The sequence below is a fragment of the Gambusia affinis genome, linkage group LG05 (genome assembly GCF_019740435.1).
Source record: "Gambusia affinis linkage group LG05, SWU_Gaff_1.0, whole genome shotgun sequence".
In the NCBI taxonomy this organism is placed as follows: domain Eukaryota; kingdom Metazoa; phylum Chordata; class Actinopteri; order Cyprinodontiformes; family Poeciliidae; genus Gambusia; species Gambusia affinis.
Window position 1 is genome coordinate 23431170 of NC_057872.1, and position 16759 is coordinate 23447928.

At 37.5% G+C, this 16759-nt stretch overlaps 1 protein-coding gene across 2 annotated transcripts in view; it reads right to left on the reverse strand.

The window, feature by feature from the left end:
• Nucleotides 1-15898, reverse strand: part of LOC122831273 (ubiquitin-conjugating enzyme E2 E2) — a 41119-nt gene extending 25221 nt beyond the window's left edge. The window contains exons 1-3 of one of the 2 annotated variants that reach the window (XM_044117349.1): nt 15663-15898; nt 11408-11591; nt 9739-9789 (exon numbers count right to left, since the gene is read on the reverse strand). In XM_044117349.1, coding sequence (XP_043973284.1) covers nt 9739-9789; nt 11408-11583 — 227 coding nt within the window. In that variant the 5' untranslated portion in view covers nt 11584-11591; nt 15663-15898. Of the gene's footprint in view, nt 1-9738; nt 9790-11407; nt 11592-13794; nt 13876-15662 lie in introns of those variants that run through there. The other variant, XM_044117350.1, reaches the window with a different exon arrangement.
• Nucleotides 15899-16759: the final 861 nt, after the last annotated feature.

The window sequence follows — 16759 nt, forward strand, 5'->3', positions numbered from 1 at the left end:
TCTTTGTTTGCAGTTTCTCCTTTTGTTTGGTTACAAAATACAAAGGTGCTGCCAGAAAAAGTCAGGAATAAAACACAAACTGCTTTGAGTATTTCTCGGGTCTGGATACATGTGGAAAAAAAAAAAATATAGAACTGAAGATGTTTTTTGTTTTTTTTTCCCATGATGAAAGCATTTAACATTTAAAAATTACAACATTAGATGGATCAAAATATAAAGTTAAGTGGAAATTTTGGTATTTTAAAGACAAAAGTGACAATAATTTGTATAAGTAACAAAATCAGGCAAAGTAGTTTTTTCCAAATCAGTTTCTTTCAATAAAAAACTTATGAAACATTAACAAAGCCTGCAGGTGTGTGTGTGTGGTGGAGTTTTGGTTAAAACATGTTTGTTTTTCATTCTGTGGGTAGAAAATCCAGAAATTTTACTCAGGTAAAAGTAAAAAGTACAGAGCAGTAAAAGGCTTTTTTTTCAGAAACGTTACTCAGGTAAATGTAATTGACTAAAGATAATTAGATTTTAGTCGGTCAGTTCTGTTTATTTTGAGCTCCTTTCCGAATTAGATGTTTTAGCTCGTCTTGTCACTTTAAATTCAAATAAGCTGCTGCTGGCCACGCCCCCAACTCAACAATTACACTCATGCGTGAAAATGGCTGCAAACACATGTGCAATTATACAACTGTAAATCTTTAAAAAGAAGAAGTAGAGCCTCCTGCACAACCAACAAGAATGCAGCAAGTGGTTTCCGGACGGTAAGGCAAAAACAAAACTAGCTGATCAAACATGCTGGAGCTCAGTCCGGGTTGCCAGGTAATGGGGTGTGCTCAGCCGGGGTTGCTAGGCAACGCTGCAGCTCCTGCTGATTTGTGACATTCAGCTGGTTTTTAAAAAGAATAATTTTTCAGACCAAAACACTTTAAATGGCGGAGTATTTTTTGAAGTGCTTTGTTGATTTTAGAAGCAGTTGAGACTCAATGGAAGTAAAAAGCACCTTTAAGGAACTCTGAAGTACTAATAAAACTATATTAATGGAAAATGGTTAATTCAATAACAAAACCAGTTTCAAACATATGAGTGCTGTTAATCCTGGTTCTAAAAGTTGCACTAGAAAACGGCACCTCAAATAAAACATTCAACTGAAATAAGAGAACACAACACATGGAAACAAACAGCAACTTGGGATCGTTTTGCCGGATATTACTTCCTTTAAATTTGAGGTCTTCATGTGGATGAAAAAACAAACAAATAAAATATTACTGCCACAGCAGTAAGTGGCACCTCCTGCATCAACATTACAACATCAAAACTGAGAGTAGGAGTTATGACAGATGAGGGGAAACCCTATAAAAAGGGCTTTGTGGTTGAGGTTTCCAACATAAAGACGTCTAGTCTTTTCATTTTCTATTTTTAAATCATTGAACCTACCATTGACATAAACAAGTGACTCAAACGCAGCAGGAATTATGCTAAACATTGTTGGGCAGAATCTTACGCTGCTAATAGAACCAGGTTCTTTAGAAGACATTTTAAGACGAAATAATTCTAATTTATACGGTCATAAAAGCCGTGTAGCAATGGTTATTCCAACTTATGCACAGATTTCTGCATGGATATAAAGTTGTGTCATTTCCTCAACCGCACTGCCTCAAGTTTAGATGAAGAAGAAGTGAGAGACACTTTCACACACTAAAATTTCATCTCGTCAATGTTACAACTTGTTTTCACATCACAGGATGAAAAAAAACAAGCAGAAGCAGAGCTGACAATACAGAGAGCCGCTGATCCACAGAAACAATAGAAAACCCCACTCTTCTAAAACAAATTAAATTCAGGTGGAGATGAATTTTCAAGGTGAATTTTTGGAAAGCTTAAGACACTTTCAAAACACTGACACTAAATCAAAAGTCTCGTTATGACCAAAGGTGGGCAGAGTACCCAACAATCTTACTAAAGTAAAAAAGTATTTGGTAAAACGTCTACTCCAGTACTGAGTAACTGATCAAACTATCAATCACTCAATATTTAAAAATTACATCATCAGATGGACAAAAATGTAAATTTAAGTGGATATGTAGGTATTTTAAGAATGAAAATAACTCGTATAACAAAAATGATGTCAGGCAATAGAAAAATTTTCCAAATCAGTTTCTTTCAATAAAAAACTGATGAAACTTTAACAAAAACATCCAGGTTTGTGTCTGTCTGGTGGCTCTTTGGTTAAAACATGTCTGGTTTTCATTCAGTGGGTAGAAAATCCAGGAACCTTTTAAATTGTAAGAGTAAAAACTACAGCATAGCAAAAATACGTCTAAAAGTACATAAAAAATACTCAAGTAATTGAGTAAATGTAACCAGTTACTACCCAACTCTGGTTATCACCAAATATAGACACCTTCTTAAAATATTGATCCAAAAGTAATATTTTTATCTTTGTTTCCAAAAGATATTTTAGGCAGAAAAAAAACACTTGATAAAAAATGACCTTATATTAAGAATGGGATAATCCAGCATTAAAACAGCAAATGCATTAATATTTATTATATTTTAAAGCAAAACTAATCTAAATAAAATACTAATTCCAATACTTTATTGCAAAACCAAAACTTCTCTCTGATTAAGTCAAATAAATTAGCTGTTTAAACATTCCCACGCCCTCATCTACTTTTACTTCAGCTACTGGTTTCTTCTACTTTCAACAACCAGAGCTGAAAACAACAACAAAAAAACAACAGGGCTGTACTTGCTACCAAAGCGCAGTGCAAACTGCAGCCTGGTTGCATTAAATGTTTCCAAGTTGCTGCAGGAGGAAAACATTTAATCTCCATCTCTGGAGGAAGGGATTCCACTACCGTCAGTGCTGAATATCAGTGAACAAAAGCAGCTCTAAGAAATGCCCTTTCCCCTCCGCTTTCAATCTGGACGATCCGAGCCAAAAACCTGCCACTTTCCATCGCATCTCTGCTGCTGAACATTACTCTGCTTCCTCTTCTCCGCAGACATAATGGGTGTTCGTTTGACCATCCGCGGCAGGAGATGAAACAGTTCAAACCAGAAAGGTACATCACCATTAACTACTATTTTAACAAATTGTCTGTTTGGATCAAAGCCTGGAAATGTCATCGTCTGCAAATCAGCTTCACATGTAATGGACTCAGAGCTCTTACAGCGCTGCAGAAACACATGCAAACGACACAAAGACGCAGATAATAGCAGAGGAAACGCAAACTGGGAGGCGGAAAGGTGTATTTTTATGACAAACCGAGGAGAGGGGGAGGACGGCGGAGAGAGAAGTCAAAAAAAGTCTTTCTGTTTATCAATCTATTTATTGACCTTTTGATGCGATGTGATTTTTTTCCAACACAAACAGTGTTGGAAAATTACGTTATTCCATATTCCACCTGGTGGCGCTAGTCTGCAAAATGGCGACAGCAAAAGTTGGGAGAAAACGCCAGAGCCGGTTGGTTGTTCAGCAATAATTTAAGTTTTTTTAAAAATTGTATCTTCACAATACTAAACTTTGACCTTTTTGAATTCTGCACCTAATTAACTACAGAATGAAAAACTAAAACCATTATAAACAATATTTTACTGATAATAACTAATAAAAATGTGCAAAAACTCTAAATACTAATTAAAACTGACTGAATTAGTCACTCAAAATGTCAACTAGATAAAACAACACAATAATGAAAAACCCAAAACTATTATAACTCTGATTTTTACACTGGATACAGGTGAACATCAACCAAGGAATTTGCTTAAATTGGGTCAAAGGCTAGCAAAAACAGGTCATTCAATGAGATTGGTTCATTTGATACAAAGCAATGTGAAAGCCAACCGCACCAGCTGAAAATGTAACAAATGTTGCAATTTACAGCTGGTATGGTTCAATGAAAAACTGATTGAAAAACCTGTTCCCCTCCTCACCTGTGGGGGCGCTGCACCAAGATGAGTCAACTTCCTTCTTCACACAATGTAAACAAAAATGGAGTGGTGTCGGATTTTATCGACTGTAGGACTTCCCTTCAGCCTTTGGTAAAATACCACAAGCCATTTCACTCGCTAGCATTACGACACATTGTCCCAGAAGTCATTGTGATAATCGATAATATTGTTGTTTTGAGACCATTTTCAAGTAATATCATGGTAATAATGGCATAATAATGCAAGAACACATTCTGAAAAATGAATAAACTTTAAATTCTAATGAACATTTAACACTGGAACTGAAAGACATTTTTATCATCACAAAAAAAACCAAACAGAAACGGCAAATAAAATGAAATATGAAACAAAAATATTCTTAAAAAAAAAAAAGACTAGTTGAAACCTAAGCATCAGACTAAAGCGAAAAAGAGAAAAACGACAAATCATGCAAGTGAAAATTACTGAATTTGTATTAATTCATCAAGCGATTAATTGATTTATTGCAACAGGCCTACAGATAACACTGCAAAATTTTATCAAATAAAAAGTTTATTTTCCTGCAAGATCGAGGCAATATTTGCACATCCAGCAAAAAAAAAAGAAAAACAGCCACTAAAAAGCAGCTTGGTACACTTCATCAGGCGAGGAAGCACAAGCTGCCTGTGCAATTCACTTGGAAATGTATGACAGCGAGAATAATTGCTGTGTCAAATCCTCCGGGGCTTCGGCGTGTTCCTGCTCTTCTGATGCGCGACAACTGCCAAGGTGACGAGCAAGCCGTCACAAAGCCCAGAGAGGCAGATAAAACCTGGTGTCAAGTGGAAACGGCTGCTTGTGATTTTAAGGTAAGTGACACCACACTTTGTTACACAGACTTGATGCTTGGAAATGTTACACAATGTATTACTGTGCTCGCTTTATCCAAACAGGCAGCCTATGTAATGAGGAAATAATGGCTTTAAATGCAGCCAAGTGTTATCACAGTGACTTTAAATAGAGGCCTGATGAAAAGGCATTAGAGTTTTATTACCCTCGTGAAGCTGGCAGCTCCTGTCTGACACGCTTTAAATTAGATCATTAACAAAACTCTCCATTCATTACAGCTTTTATCAACAGTATGAGGAAGTGGAAACAGAGCAGCTCAATTCAGAGGAGAGAACCTGCACAGAACATCCAAAAAGTATTTGCACCCTTTTAAATCTTTGGTTTCAAGAACAAGCAGGCCTGTCGCAATAAATCAGTTAATCCCATGATACATTAAAACAAACTCATTAAATTCCATTTGAATGTTTTGTTGTTACTAGTAATATCCTTTAGGTGACAAAATTAAACTAAATAAAAATAATACGCAAATAGGGGGCTTCTATGTTTATGTTTCTATTTTGCATGTTTTTGTGCTTCCATTTGGGTTTAACTGCTTCTAAAAAAACAACCTAAACGTTTTAAACATAAACAACAAAGAGAAAACAACACTCAGATGTTTTTGGCAATAATTTAAGGCTTTTTGGTGTCTGGAAAATCAATCATTTCAAAACCCTTAAGAATAAGGGCAGTACCAGTTACCTAGCAACCCCAGGGAAGTTCCGCTTATTACCTAGCAACACAAGCTGAGCTCCAGCATATCTGGTCAGTTAGTTTTACCACTGTATGCGTTTAGGCCAGTTGCAATAAGCAACAGATCAATTAATTGCATCATAAATTAAATCAAACTCAATAATTTCCATTTGCAAGATTTATCGTTTTTCTTTGTTCTCTCTTTCCAAAACTTCTTGGTCTGGTGTTTCGGTCTCAACTAGCTCATTTTCTGAAGAACAATTTTGTTTCCAGAGAGTTTGTTTATTTTGAATATTTAAAATGTCTCACAGCTCCAGTGTTAAATGGAGCTGTGATAAATCTTTTCAGAGATCCATCAACAATTTAAAGTTGACGAATCTTTGAAAATGCATTCTTGCATTATGCCATTACATTTCTTCAAAATGGTCTCAAAACAACATTATCTTTTATTAAAATAACTTCTCGGACAATTATTGTTCAGCAAAATTTCTTATTGTGACAGAAATAACCACGGGTAGTCTAAAAAGTCTACTCCAGCACCGAGTAACTGATCAAATTATCAATCATTCAGTATTTAAAAATTACATCAGACGGAACAAAATATAACAAGGAATCTTTGGTATTTTGGGGACCAAAATGACAATAGCTCATACAAGGGACAAATAAATCTTTCAATAAAAAAAACTGTTGAAACTTTATCAAAAACTTCAGGTGTGTGTGTCTGGTGATTTTTTGATTGAAACATGTTTGTTTTTAATTCAGTTGGTAGAAAACCCAGAAAATTTACTCAAGTAAGAGTAGAAATACTTCACAATAAAATTACTCAAGTAGAAGTAATAAGTACAACATAGTAAAAATACTCCTAAAAGAATTTTTTTTTAAAGTTACTCAAGTAAATGTAATTGAGTAATGTAGCAAGTTACTACCCCGCTCTGAAAACACTTCAAAATAATTCAGAAAGTGCAATTTAAAGAATAAAGCTTGACGTCTCTCAGAGCGCAATGCATAGAATTAAAATGAATAGATTTACCTTTATTGTCACCAATATAAACCTTCTCTATCCCTGAATCCCCACCTGTAAATGAAGCTCATTTAAAACCATTCTGCAAAAAATAAAGGATCAAAACTCAACAACAACCCAAAAGATCCATTACAAAGTTACTAGAAATGTTGGATGGCAGCAGTTATTCAGTTACAGGTTGATTTTTCATTACTAAATGACAAAAAACAAATTGAAACAGATTTTTCTATTTACTCTGGTTCTCTTTCTGTCTCACAGCGGCAGATTACTCCAAAACAGCACAATGAAAAGGCATGAATCTCTTGAACGCAACTCAGGGAAGGGCGGGAGGTGGGGGGACAGATTGCGTCTCCATTTGTCACAGCAAATGAAACGAATAACCTTTCAGGCGAACCTAACCGCGAGCATGTGGTGCACAGGCCTCTGCGGTCCGCGCTCGCTCATGTGAGCATGTGTAAAATGTGCCGTGTGATATTTTTATGCGTCTGACCCCTGTAGTCATTAATCGATTGGAAGAAACATCACAGAAGACACATCGTTAGATCCAGGAATCATTTTAGAGCGTAGGAAAGGGAACACACGCAGCAATAAAAGGATAATCCCTGAGAAGCTTAATTGTTTCCCAGGCAACTAGCTCCCCCGCCAAGACGACGGCTGTGAAATATCCGATGGCGATTATTTTACTTTCAAATTACTTACTTATGTCCTCCAGCTAAATCCTTCATGTGAGCCTACCTGGGTTTTTTAGGGAGGTGGAAAAGATAAAGATTAGGGTCCTGGAGGAAAACGTCTCCTCCAGCCATGAGCAGAATAACAAAACTGGGCCGTGAGCTCAAATGAAAAGGTTAGCTCAATGTTTATGGTTAATGATGGCGGGGGTTCCGATGGGAGCCAGCAGGGGTGATTAATTCAGGCAATAGAGAAGGCCGTCTAGGGTGTAGTCATTTCAAACCGCCTGATGAGTCACATAAAGCCGTTTTCCTTAATCATTTTAAGCAGGTGCCCATGATGGACGAAAAAAGACCAGCTTCCATTTTCCATCAGAGCGCAGACGCAGAGTGAGATTGTTCTCCGCCAAACAGAGCGACGATCAGTGGCGGCGTGTCAGTCTGTGTTATTTGGGTTAATAAAGGCCAGTTCCTGAGTAACTCTGGCTTTAGAGGGATGCACATCGTGAGCGTCGCTCTTCCTCAGAGGGCTCAGAGCCGCGGCGCTCGAACACAATAACCATTGTCCTGCACAGAGAGGTGATGGTGGGGGGTGGAATCACACCAGAATCAAAACTGGGTTTTAAAGTCACACTGCTGTTCGTTTTCTTCTACTGATCTAAAACCCTCGTTGAGTACAAACCAAGCTCTCTTCCCAGAAACCACAAGGTTCCTGAGTGTTTTTCTAACCTTTCCAGACTAACACTTACAGTTCTTTGTTTTCACATCTGATTTCCCTGTAGATTCAATTCGATTGGGGACCAAAGTTGCAACATTTGATACATTTTCAGTTTGTGTGGCTCACTTTAACACTGCACTGCGTCAAACAAACCAAATAATTGAAAAACCTGTTCCCCTCCTTGCCTGTGATGGCGCTGCACCAAGAACGACTGAAGGAACCAACACAAAAACCTCCAAAGAAGACATGAGCGCAAATTCCTTCTTCACAAATGGAAACATGGAGTAGCGTCAGATTTTAGTTGTTGAGGTCTTTGGTAAAAGAGCTTTTACTTCCGCTAACGCTAGACTCTCGCGATTGTTTTGGTTGACTTTACCCAAAATGCACTGCATTATAGTTCCTTCCTGCTTGACATCTGCATATGAAGAGTTCACGCAAGAGTTCACTTCAACAGAACTGAAACCAAGGTTTTCAGGCGGACCAGAGTTTTTGTTTTTGGTCCTCATCAGAGTTTGATTATGCGTTCACATCTCTGTAAGCAAACTGGACTTTTCAGATAAACAAACTAGAGTTAGACTAAACAGGGCCGGTATGAAATAACCCTTACGCTACATTCACACAAAAAGTCTTGATGCTCAATTCCGATTTTTTTCCTAAAATCCGATATATTTTTGTGTAATAATTCAGAATGAAAATTTATGACCCCAAAACAACCCACATGCGTAAAAGAAAAAGGTCAATGTCACACAACAGCTTTTTGTATACAAAAGTAACAATGGACGGAGACAAACTGCAATGGAAACACTTTCTTCCCATCACACGAGTCACTTGATCAACAACCGGATGTTACTACTGGTGGAAATGACAAAGAAGACGCAGGAAGTGGTGGGAGGACGACGGCGAGGCTCGTTTCTTAATGACTTATTGCATGAACGAACTTATTCATGTGTGGTTTTAATGAAGGAAGCTAATAAAATAAAGCATAGCTAATGGCAAAAGGTTTTTGTAGATGATTGACAGAAAGGCCTGTTTGGATGTGTAGTCAGAACCAGGTCTGATTGTGATGTGGTGCCCTTCAGTGACCCATACTTCTTTCATAATAATTTTCAGCCACTGTTTACATCAGGTTTTACCTCGTCTGCCTCCTTCAGGTGCAGACTTATGCTTCATGTTTCTCATCAATCACATAAAAGTCAAATAAAGTGACCATTCAGACTGCAGATGGCTTGAAAGCAATAGGATATCTGAAGTAGATCCACATATGAAAGTGGCAAAGATCAGATTATTTTGGTGAAGAGATTAGAATTGGACTGTTCAGACTGTCGTAAAGAAGCTCAACATGGATCACATTAGGATAAAAAAACGTATGTGCGTCACATTTGGCCTTCATTCCTTTTATCTAATATTTAAAGTTTAAATACTGAAAGCTTGCAGCGAATTTTTAGCCAATATTTCTACGATGCTCAATCTCCAATAAACAAGACGATGAAAAGACCTTGTAGAAAAACGGAGAAGAAATAAAGTCTGGAAATCCAAACAATTTTCCATACGTATCTGGAAAACACATTACCGACTTTTCCAGACTGCAACGGAACCCTGTTTTTTTCTGTTTGCTTTGTGCAGCAACAACAATGCAAGAATGGGTTGCAGTCGCTCTTTTTCACCTGAGATTACCCCCTCAAACACACACACACACATACACACACGAGCAGTAGCAGAATAGGAGCCCAGACAAAAGGAGGAGCATTACAGCGTAGCCATGAAACGACCATGTTTCTGCTGCCTGCACCCATTACAGCTGCTCTGTGCTCCCACTTCGCTTTACACAAATAAAAGCAGAAACTCCTTACCTGCAGTTTGGAGGTGGGTCTAGTGTTATTTCTGCCAGCTCTTTCTGGATCCTGGAAAGCAAAGATTTTCCATTTAATGTGAGGTTCAAACACACAGAAAGGCACCTTTTATATTTTTAACCTTGTCTTTTGAAGGCACAGCACAGAAAACATGAAAATAGATGTTACAAGTTATGTTTATTCATGATTATAGAGCAATTATACACCAATGATTTTAGTGTTGTCTGACTGCAGAGGAATAAAATGCGCTGTTAACACATTCTTACAAGGCCTGACACAAATAATAACATTAATCCATCATCAAAATAATCAACTAATTTAGTAATAAATTACAGTCTTAAAATGTTGTTTCAATTTCTGAAACAACAACAAACTCAGAGCTGTAATTAAGATTAAATGACAAAAGATACATGTATATTTTTGCATTTAAGATAAATTAATGTAAATATATTCTACCCAGAACTCAACTGTTAAAGTTTTAGCTTCAGCTGGTTCAAATTTATAAAATTAATAAAAACAACTGATCAGCTCAACACTGCATCAATGTTACATCGAGCAGAAAGGGCTTAAAAAGTATTTTTAAAGCTCTAGAAGCATCGTTTGTTACAAAAGATGAAACGTACATTAAAACAGTGTTATTGCATTTTAGAAAATAAATGTTTATTTTCATAAAAAATAATTTAATTATTTGTTTGTTTCCTTCCTAATGTATTTCTAACACTGTATAAAATAGGCTTAGGTGAAGAAACTGCAGAATGTGGGATTTTACTTAATTAATCATCAAAATCAATAGATTAATCGATAACTAAAATAATCATTACTTGCAACCTTAAGTTTTACTAGGTTTCCTACACATTTTTATGTCATGATTGCAAAGTTTTCCCATCTCTAATTTCTGGGGTTAAAACAATTAATCTGATTAATCATTCATTAAAATAATCATCAACTAATTTACAAATCAATTAATTGTTAACTGGAATATACAGTCAAAAAAAAGGCAATTTCCTGAAAAACAACATATTCAGAGCAGTAATTAGGTCAAAACTGTACAAGATATTAAAAAAGCCACTTACACTTTCTGCTTATCTGCATATTTTAATATATTTCAAATAAATTAAATTAAGTGAAAATCTATAAAATGTGAGAATGTTTTACTAAAATAATCGTTAGTTGCATTCGTACTTCTTACAAAGACAATAAAAAGAGCAAGTGAAAGCAAAAGCTGCTTTTTATCCATTTGTATCATTAACACCTTCATAGCTTTCAGGAGAAGCACAGGAAATGAAAACGCTCACAGCATCAGACACTTTTACAAGAAAAGACTGCATGTCCTCAGCAGACTCTTCGCTCACATGCTTGCACAACTCTCATATGTCTTTTGTTTTTTTTTTTGGAAGGACCGGCAGACTTGGAGGTAAGTGTTGTGGAGCATGAGGCGTATCCATTAAAGAACAAACAGACGGGAATGGAGAATATCGCTTTCAGATGACAGCAGTGACACTTCAGAGCCGCAGCGTCTGAAACAACAACGTCTGTGGGGACCGGAGGCTTTTTATGCAACTTCACACCCCCGGGGTACGAGGAGGCAGAGCTTTGGTCTAACAAAACAGCTCCTCTGTAAACGATGATGCCAAGGTTTGTTTTTTCTGTTTGGGGCTCCTCGACTTACCTCTTGGCACTAGTTGAAAGTTTAGCAGCGGTTTTACTTGAGATCTTGGTCTCCTTCTTTTTGGGCTGTGCCTGCTCTCGCTCCTGCTCAGGCGGTACCGATTCCCTTTGTTCGATATCTGAGCTGCCCCCGCTCGTGCTGGGGCTGTCGTCCGGTCTCTGCACTTCGCTGGACATCGTGGGCCCTAAAAAAAAAAAAAAAAAAAAAGTCACAACCACAAACGTGAATGGAGGAACACAAGTTAATTACTTCCAGTAATTAACTTAATATCGAGGTGAATGAGAGTTAAATGGGACTTTTCATACTTTTATTTGGGTCTCAACTGCTTCTAAAAACAAATCAAGTGCTGAAAAAAAATCCAGCAGTTTTTTGGCAATAACTTAATGTTTTTTGGTGTTTTGAAAAAGGTTTCAAAAACCTTCGGAATGTAACTTCATACATCAACAGGCATTCCCCGTTGCCTAGGAACCCCAGCCGAGCATAGCCCCGTTACCTAGCAACCCAAGCTGAGCTCCAGCAGGTTTGGTCAGCTAATTTTAATTTTTTCCTGTTGACTTATCATCCAAAAACCACTTGCTACATTTAGGCATGTCACAATAAATCAATTAATTGCATAAAAAATTAAAACAAACTCAATAATTTCCATTTGCACCATTTATCGTTTTTCCCTTTTGTCTGTCTTTCTACCAAAAACTGAATGACAAAAGTGTTGAGTCTAGTGTTTTGGTCTCAACTAGCACAATTTTGTTTACAGAGACTTCATAATTAATTTTATTTAATGTTTTTGTCATTTTGTTCATTTATTTGGGATAATTAAAATGTCTTCCAGTCCTAGTGATACATTTTCATTACAATTTAAAGTTTATTGAGCGCTGAGAATGTATTCATGCACCAACATGCTATTAGATTACCAGGAAAGGATCTGAAACAAAAATATTGTTGTTTATTACAACAACTTCGGGGACAATTTATTGTCCAGCAAATTTGTTATCATGACAGGCCTGGATGCATTCCAGTTGGTTGTCCAGGAGGCTCCACTAATGCTTTTCAAATATCTATGGTATAATTGCGCATCAGTCTGCAACCATTTTCACAGACAAGTGTAAGCATTGAGTTGGGGGCTGTTGCCACCAGCTGCTTATTTGGATTTAAAGTGACAGAAGCCCTGAAACATCTCATCTGAAAGGAGTTCAAAATAGACAGAACTGAGCAGAATAAAAGCTCATCATCTGACAATTACTTTGTACAAAAAGTGTAATCAACATGTTTTTATTGCCTATAAAAATATCCTAACCTTTCCAGGGAAGCATAAAAGGTTACCTTTAAAGATTTGCAGGAAGTATAAAGACAAACTGTATTTTCAGAGGCAAACATTGGGATAAAAAGAAAATATGAGCCACACTGAAGAGCAGCCTTGATATGACTTTAACTGAATGACTTTACTGACCCAGATTTAAGGCAAACAAAGCTGCTGCTGCTGCAGTAATTTGTCTTCTTTACACACATAGCAGATAATAAGACACTTAAGATAAATTTTATCTCGTACCTGAAAAAACTCATAAAATGGATTTTTCAGCAACTGCAAATAACATTTAGGAATGATTCCCTTTAGCTGTCATTTTCTCCTCTTTGGCAGCTCCCTGTTTAACATCATTTGTCCAACACAAACACTATTCGTCCTCCACACATGTCCAAATCACCTCAAGTTGTTTTCACACCTGATGGTCCGGTAGACTCGGTTCCACCGGGGACCAAAATTGCAGCATTTGCTACATTTTCAGCTTGTGCGGTTCGCTTTCCCACTGTGTCAAACAAACCAAATCTTTTGAAAAACCCGTTAACCTCCTCGCCTGTGGTGGTGCTGCACCTTGAACCACCAAAGGAGACGACAAAAAACCCATTTTTTCATGAAATGTAAACGGAAATGGAGTAGCATCTGATAGGAGGATTTCTTTTTGTCTTTGGTAAGAAACCAGGAATCATTTCTCCTGCTAGCGCTAAACTCTCACGTTTGTTTTGGTTGCATTTACCCAGAATACCCTGCACTGTAGTTCACTTCCTGCTTTTGGAGTGGTCTCTGGTCAGCTTGCATTCACATACGCATTCAAACCACACCAGAGTTCATGTCAACTGATCTGAGACCGAGGGTTTTAGATGTACCAGAATTAAATGTTTTGGTCCACATCAGAGTTTTATTACACGTTCACATCTCCAAATCAAACCGGACTTTCTAGGCAAATGAATTAGAGTTTGATTAAAGCGGATGCATCATTAATAACCCCCAATTTGTGAAAAACTCATGTCTTCAACCACTATAGCAAAAAAAGACAGATTAACATAAATATGTTGTGGTTGTAGTGTAATAAAAGATGAGAGATATATATTACGTGTCTGATAAGCGAGGAGTTCTTCTGAATGTAGTTTCAGGTTTCCTTTGCTTTCCCTGAAGAGCAGTTCATGGAAAGGCATCAGCTACAACAACCGATCAGTTGAGGGTCGAAACAAGGACAAGGAGAAAATTCAAGATAAATCTGTGGTATTATTAGCTAGAATCCAGTGAGCAGAAATATTACTGCTTTGAAGGAATCTAAACCACTTTAAATCCACTCTAATGTCTACAAAAACCTCAGATGAATGATTGTACACCAGTTATAGAGTGTGATTTGGAAGCGCTACTTCCAAATCCAAGGTTTCACACATTTCACGCCATATGTTGAAGATTTTTACCTGATCTGGTTTAGGTTTTACCAGCCTGCAGTTTCCACATTTAACTAATTAATATAAATAGATAGTATAGAAATCATCTTTTTTGGTATTTCAACAAATAGATCAGTACAGAATAATGTTTTCTATTGTTAAAGTTTTAAAGTAGAATCACATCTAGATGACTAAAAAAATCCAATTAAAATCCTAATTATCTGTTTCCAAAAATGGATGCATCACAAACTCAGCTTGAAAAATTTATGTAGGTTTGACCAGTTTAATTAATATTCTCAATCTGGATCTCATCTAAGGTGTAGTCAAAAGGCAAAAATAACACAAAGAAGTCAATTATATGTTTTTACTAACAGCAATATTGTTTCATGAATCAAGTTGCATTTAAAATTACGGGTGAACCGATGGGGAAATTTGCCCCGATATCGATAGCAATATTGATGTTATAGTCAATAATCAATATTATATATTTTTACTACTGTTTCAACACCTTTGGGAAAAAAAACTGAAGCAGAAACAATATTTATAAAAATAAATATCAGTTCATATCGGCCCAGTTTTATTTATCGGACCAAAAAATGCCTATCATCAGCCGATACCGATGTTGACGTCAACATATCGTGCATCCCTACCTACAGTGGTATGTGAATACTTATAAACTACTTAACCCAGGTGAGATCAGTCTAAATAAAGATATATTTTAGGACCAAACAAATGTGAATTTTTCTTTAGAGTTTCAGCAAATAAACTCAACAATACTGTAGTTTTCAAAGTGGACATTATTGAAGTAGGTCTAACAGGCTAAACAAAAAGCAATAAAACCCAGCTTTACTCTGGTTTATAGAGTAAATCATTTACTCATCACAAGCTATGTGTCTAAGATGTGTTGTTATAAGGGAAAAAGCTAATGTAATATAAACATTTTCGTGTGTTTTAACCAAAATTACAAACATTTTACAAGTCAGTAACGGTGATTTAAAGAATCTCCAGGAGAATCTAGAAAATGAAAGGGGGGGTTCAGATTCCCTAAAAGCAAAGAAATGTCCCTTTAACTGCGAGCTAACTTCACCACCGTAACGTTTACGGGGATAAAGCCCACACAATAGGGGGTCGGACCGGGGGACCGCAGCCGAGCGGATCCACAAAAGCGACCGTAAACATTATAGGGAGCTAGCTAACATTACGAGGCCGGGGGGAGGAGGCGGAAAGTAGGGTTACGGCTGCGGGCTGCGCCGCTGATCAGAGAAGATGAGCAGGCCTGCTTTGTTTTATAACTAATTGATAAAAACGACGCATAGAGGGAGGCGTTTCTGTCCGGCGGAGGACGGTCAGCGGCGGCGGAGCTCCGGGAGAGCGGTGACCCTGTTCGGCACAAAGGGAGACTCTTCCCTCTACCTCCCCCGTCCTCTCTCGCTCCCTCTCCCTCTCCTTCCCTCCTCCTTCTTCACTGGAAAACGACACTTTTCTTTCACGGTTGATGTTTTTTAGCTTCTATTTTTCTCAATCTACCACACCAAAAAAAGGCGGTTGTCGAGCTTACCTCGCCGGTTGGCCGTCGATGCTGCAATTCGGCGTCGTAATCCCCAAGGTACCGAGAAAAGTATATCCTCACACGGCCGTCTGCTCGCTCCCGTTGTCCTTGCTATTTAACTGGAGGTAGCAGCGGTAGGAAAGCGATTACTGCAAAAGCGAGGCAGTCCCCGGACCGCCTCCACGCGCGCTCCCGATTTGCGCGCGCGCGCGGGGCCTCGTATGTGCACGTGGGCTGCAAAGGGTGAGAGAAACGGCCCGCGTGAGGTGATTAAGACCTAATACAAACCGATCTCTATTGTGCTGCTTTTCTTAGAAGCCCCTTTAAAAAAATAAACAAAGGAAATGAATACATTTAGATTTAATAATTATGATTAAACAAAAAAGTGAGGAGTTTTGTCTTTAGTGAGATATTTCTTTTAACAGTTAGCAACAGCTTGATTATAATTGGCTTTCTCCCATTCACTTGGATTCCCGCAGTATAATTTCTGCGACGTCAATTTACTGTGCTGGTTTGGAATTGTATTCTGCCTGTAGTTTTAGTAATGATAGTCGTTCTGTCCATACCTGTCAAAAGTTAGAACTTGACACTATGAGAAATATCTAACCACTGTGAAGAGTGAATTAATTTGAGAAGAAAACTACCTTAACATGTAAGCGGTAAGAACAGGGGTGAGTAGAGGGTGTCTATGGTCAGGTGGGTGGGAGGCATTGACAGCTATGATTCTGTTGGTATTGTTGGTCACGCATCCAAATATTGAATTAATGTTAAAGCAGCAGTATGTAACTTTTATTAATAAAAGATATCTACATATATTCTAGATCACACTTTTGTCTACCTTCATGTATCTTGACTCAATAGACTTGTTAGTATTAGCATGGCCATCGATGAACGGTTTTCCTGTAACAATAAGTTGTTTCTCAGACATTAGCTAAATGTGAGTACATGTGATTGATTGACGGCGCTAAGACCCTCCTCCTGGCTCTGATTGGTTGTTTTTGGTCGGGAGAGGTGCATTTCTATAGACATTATTCAGAGTCATTATTGAGAAACTATTGACTTAAAACAAGATCCCACATCTTGATGAAAAATGTTTTTTTCATCAA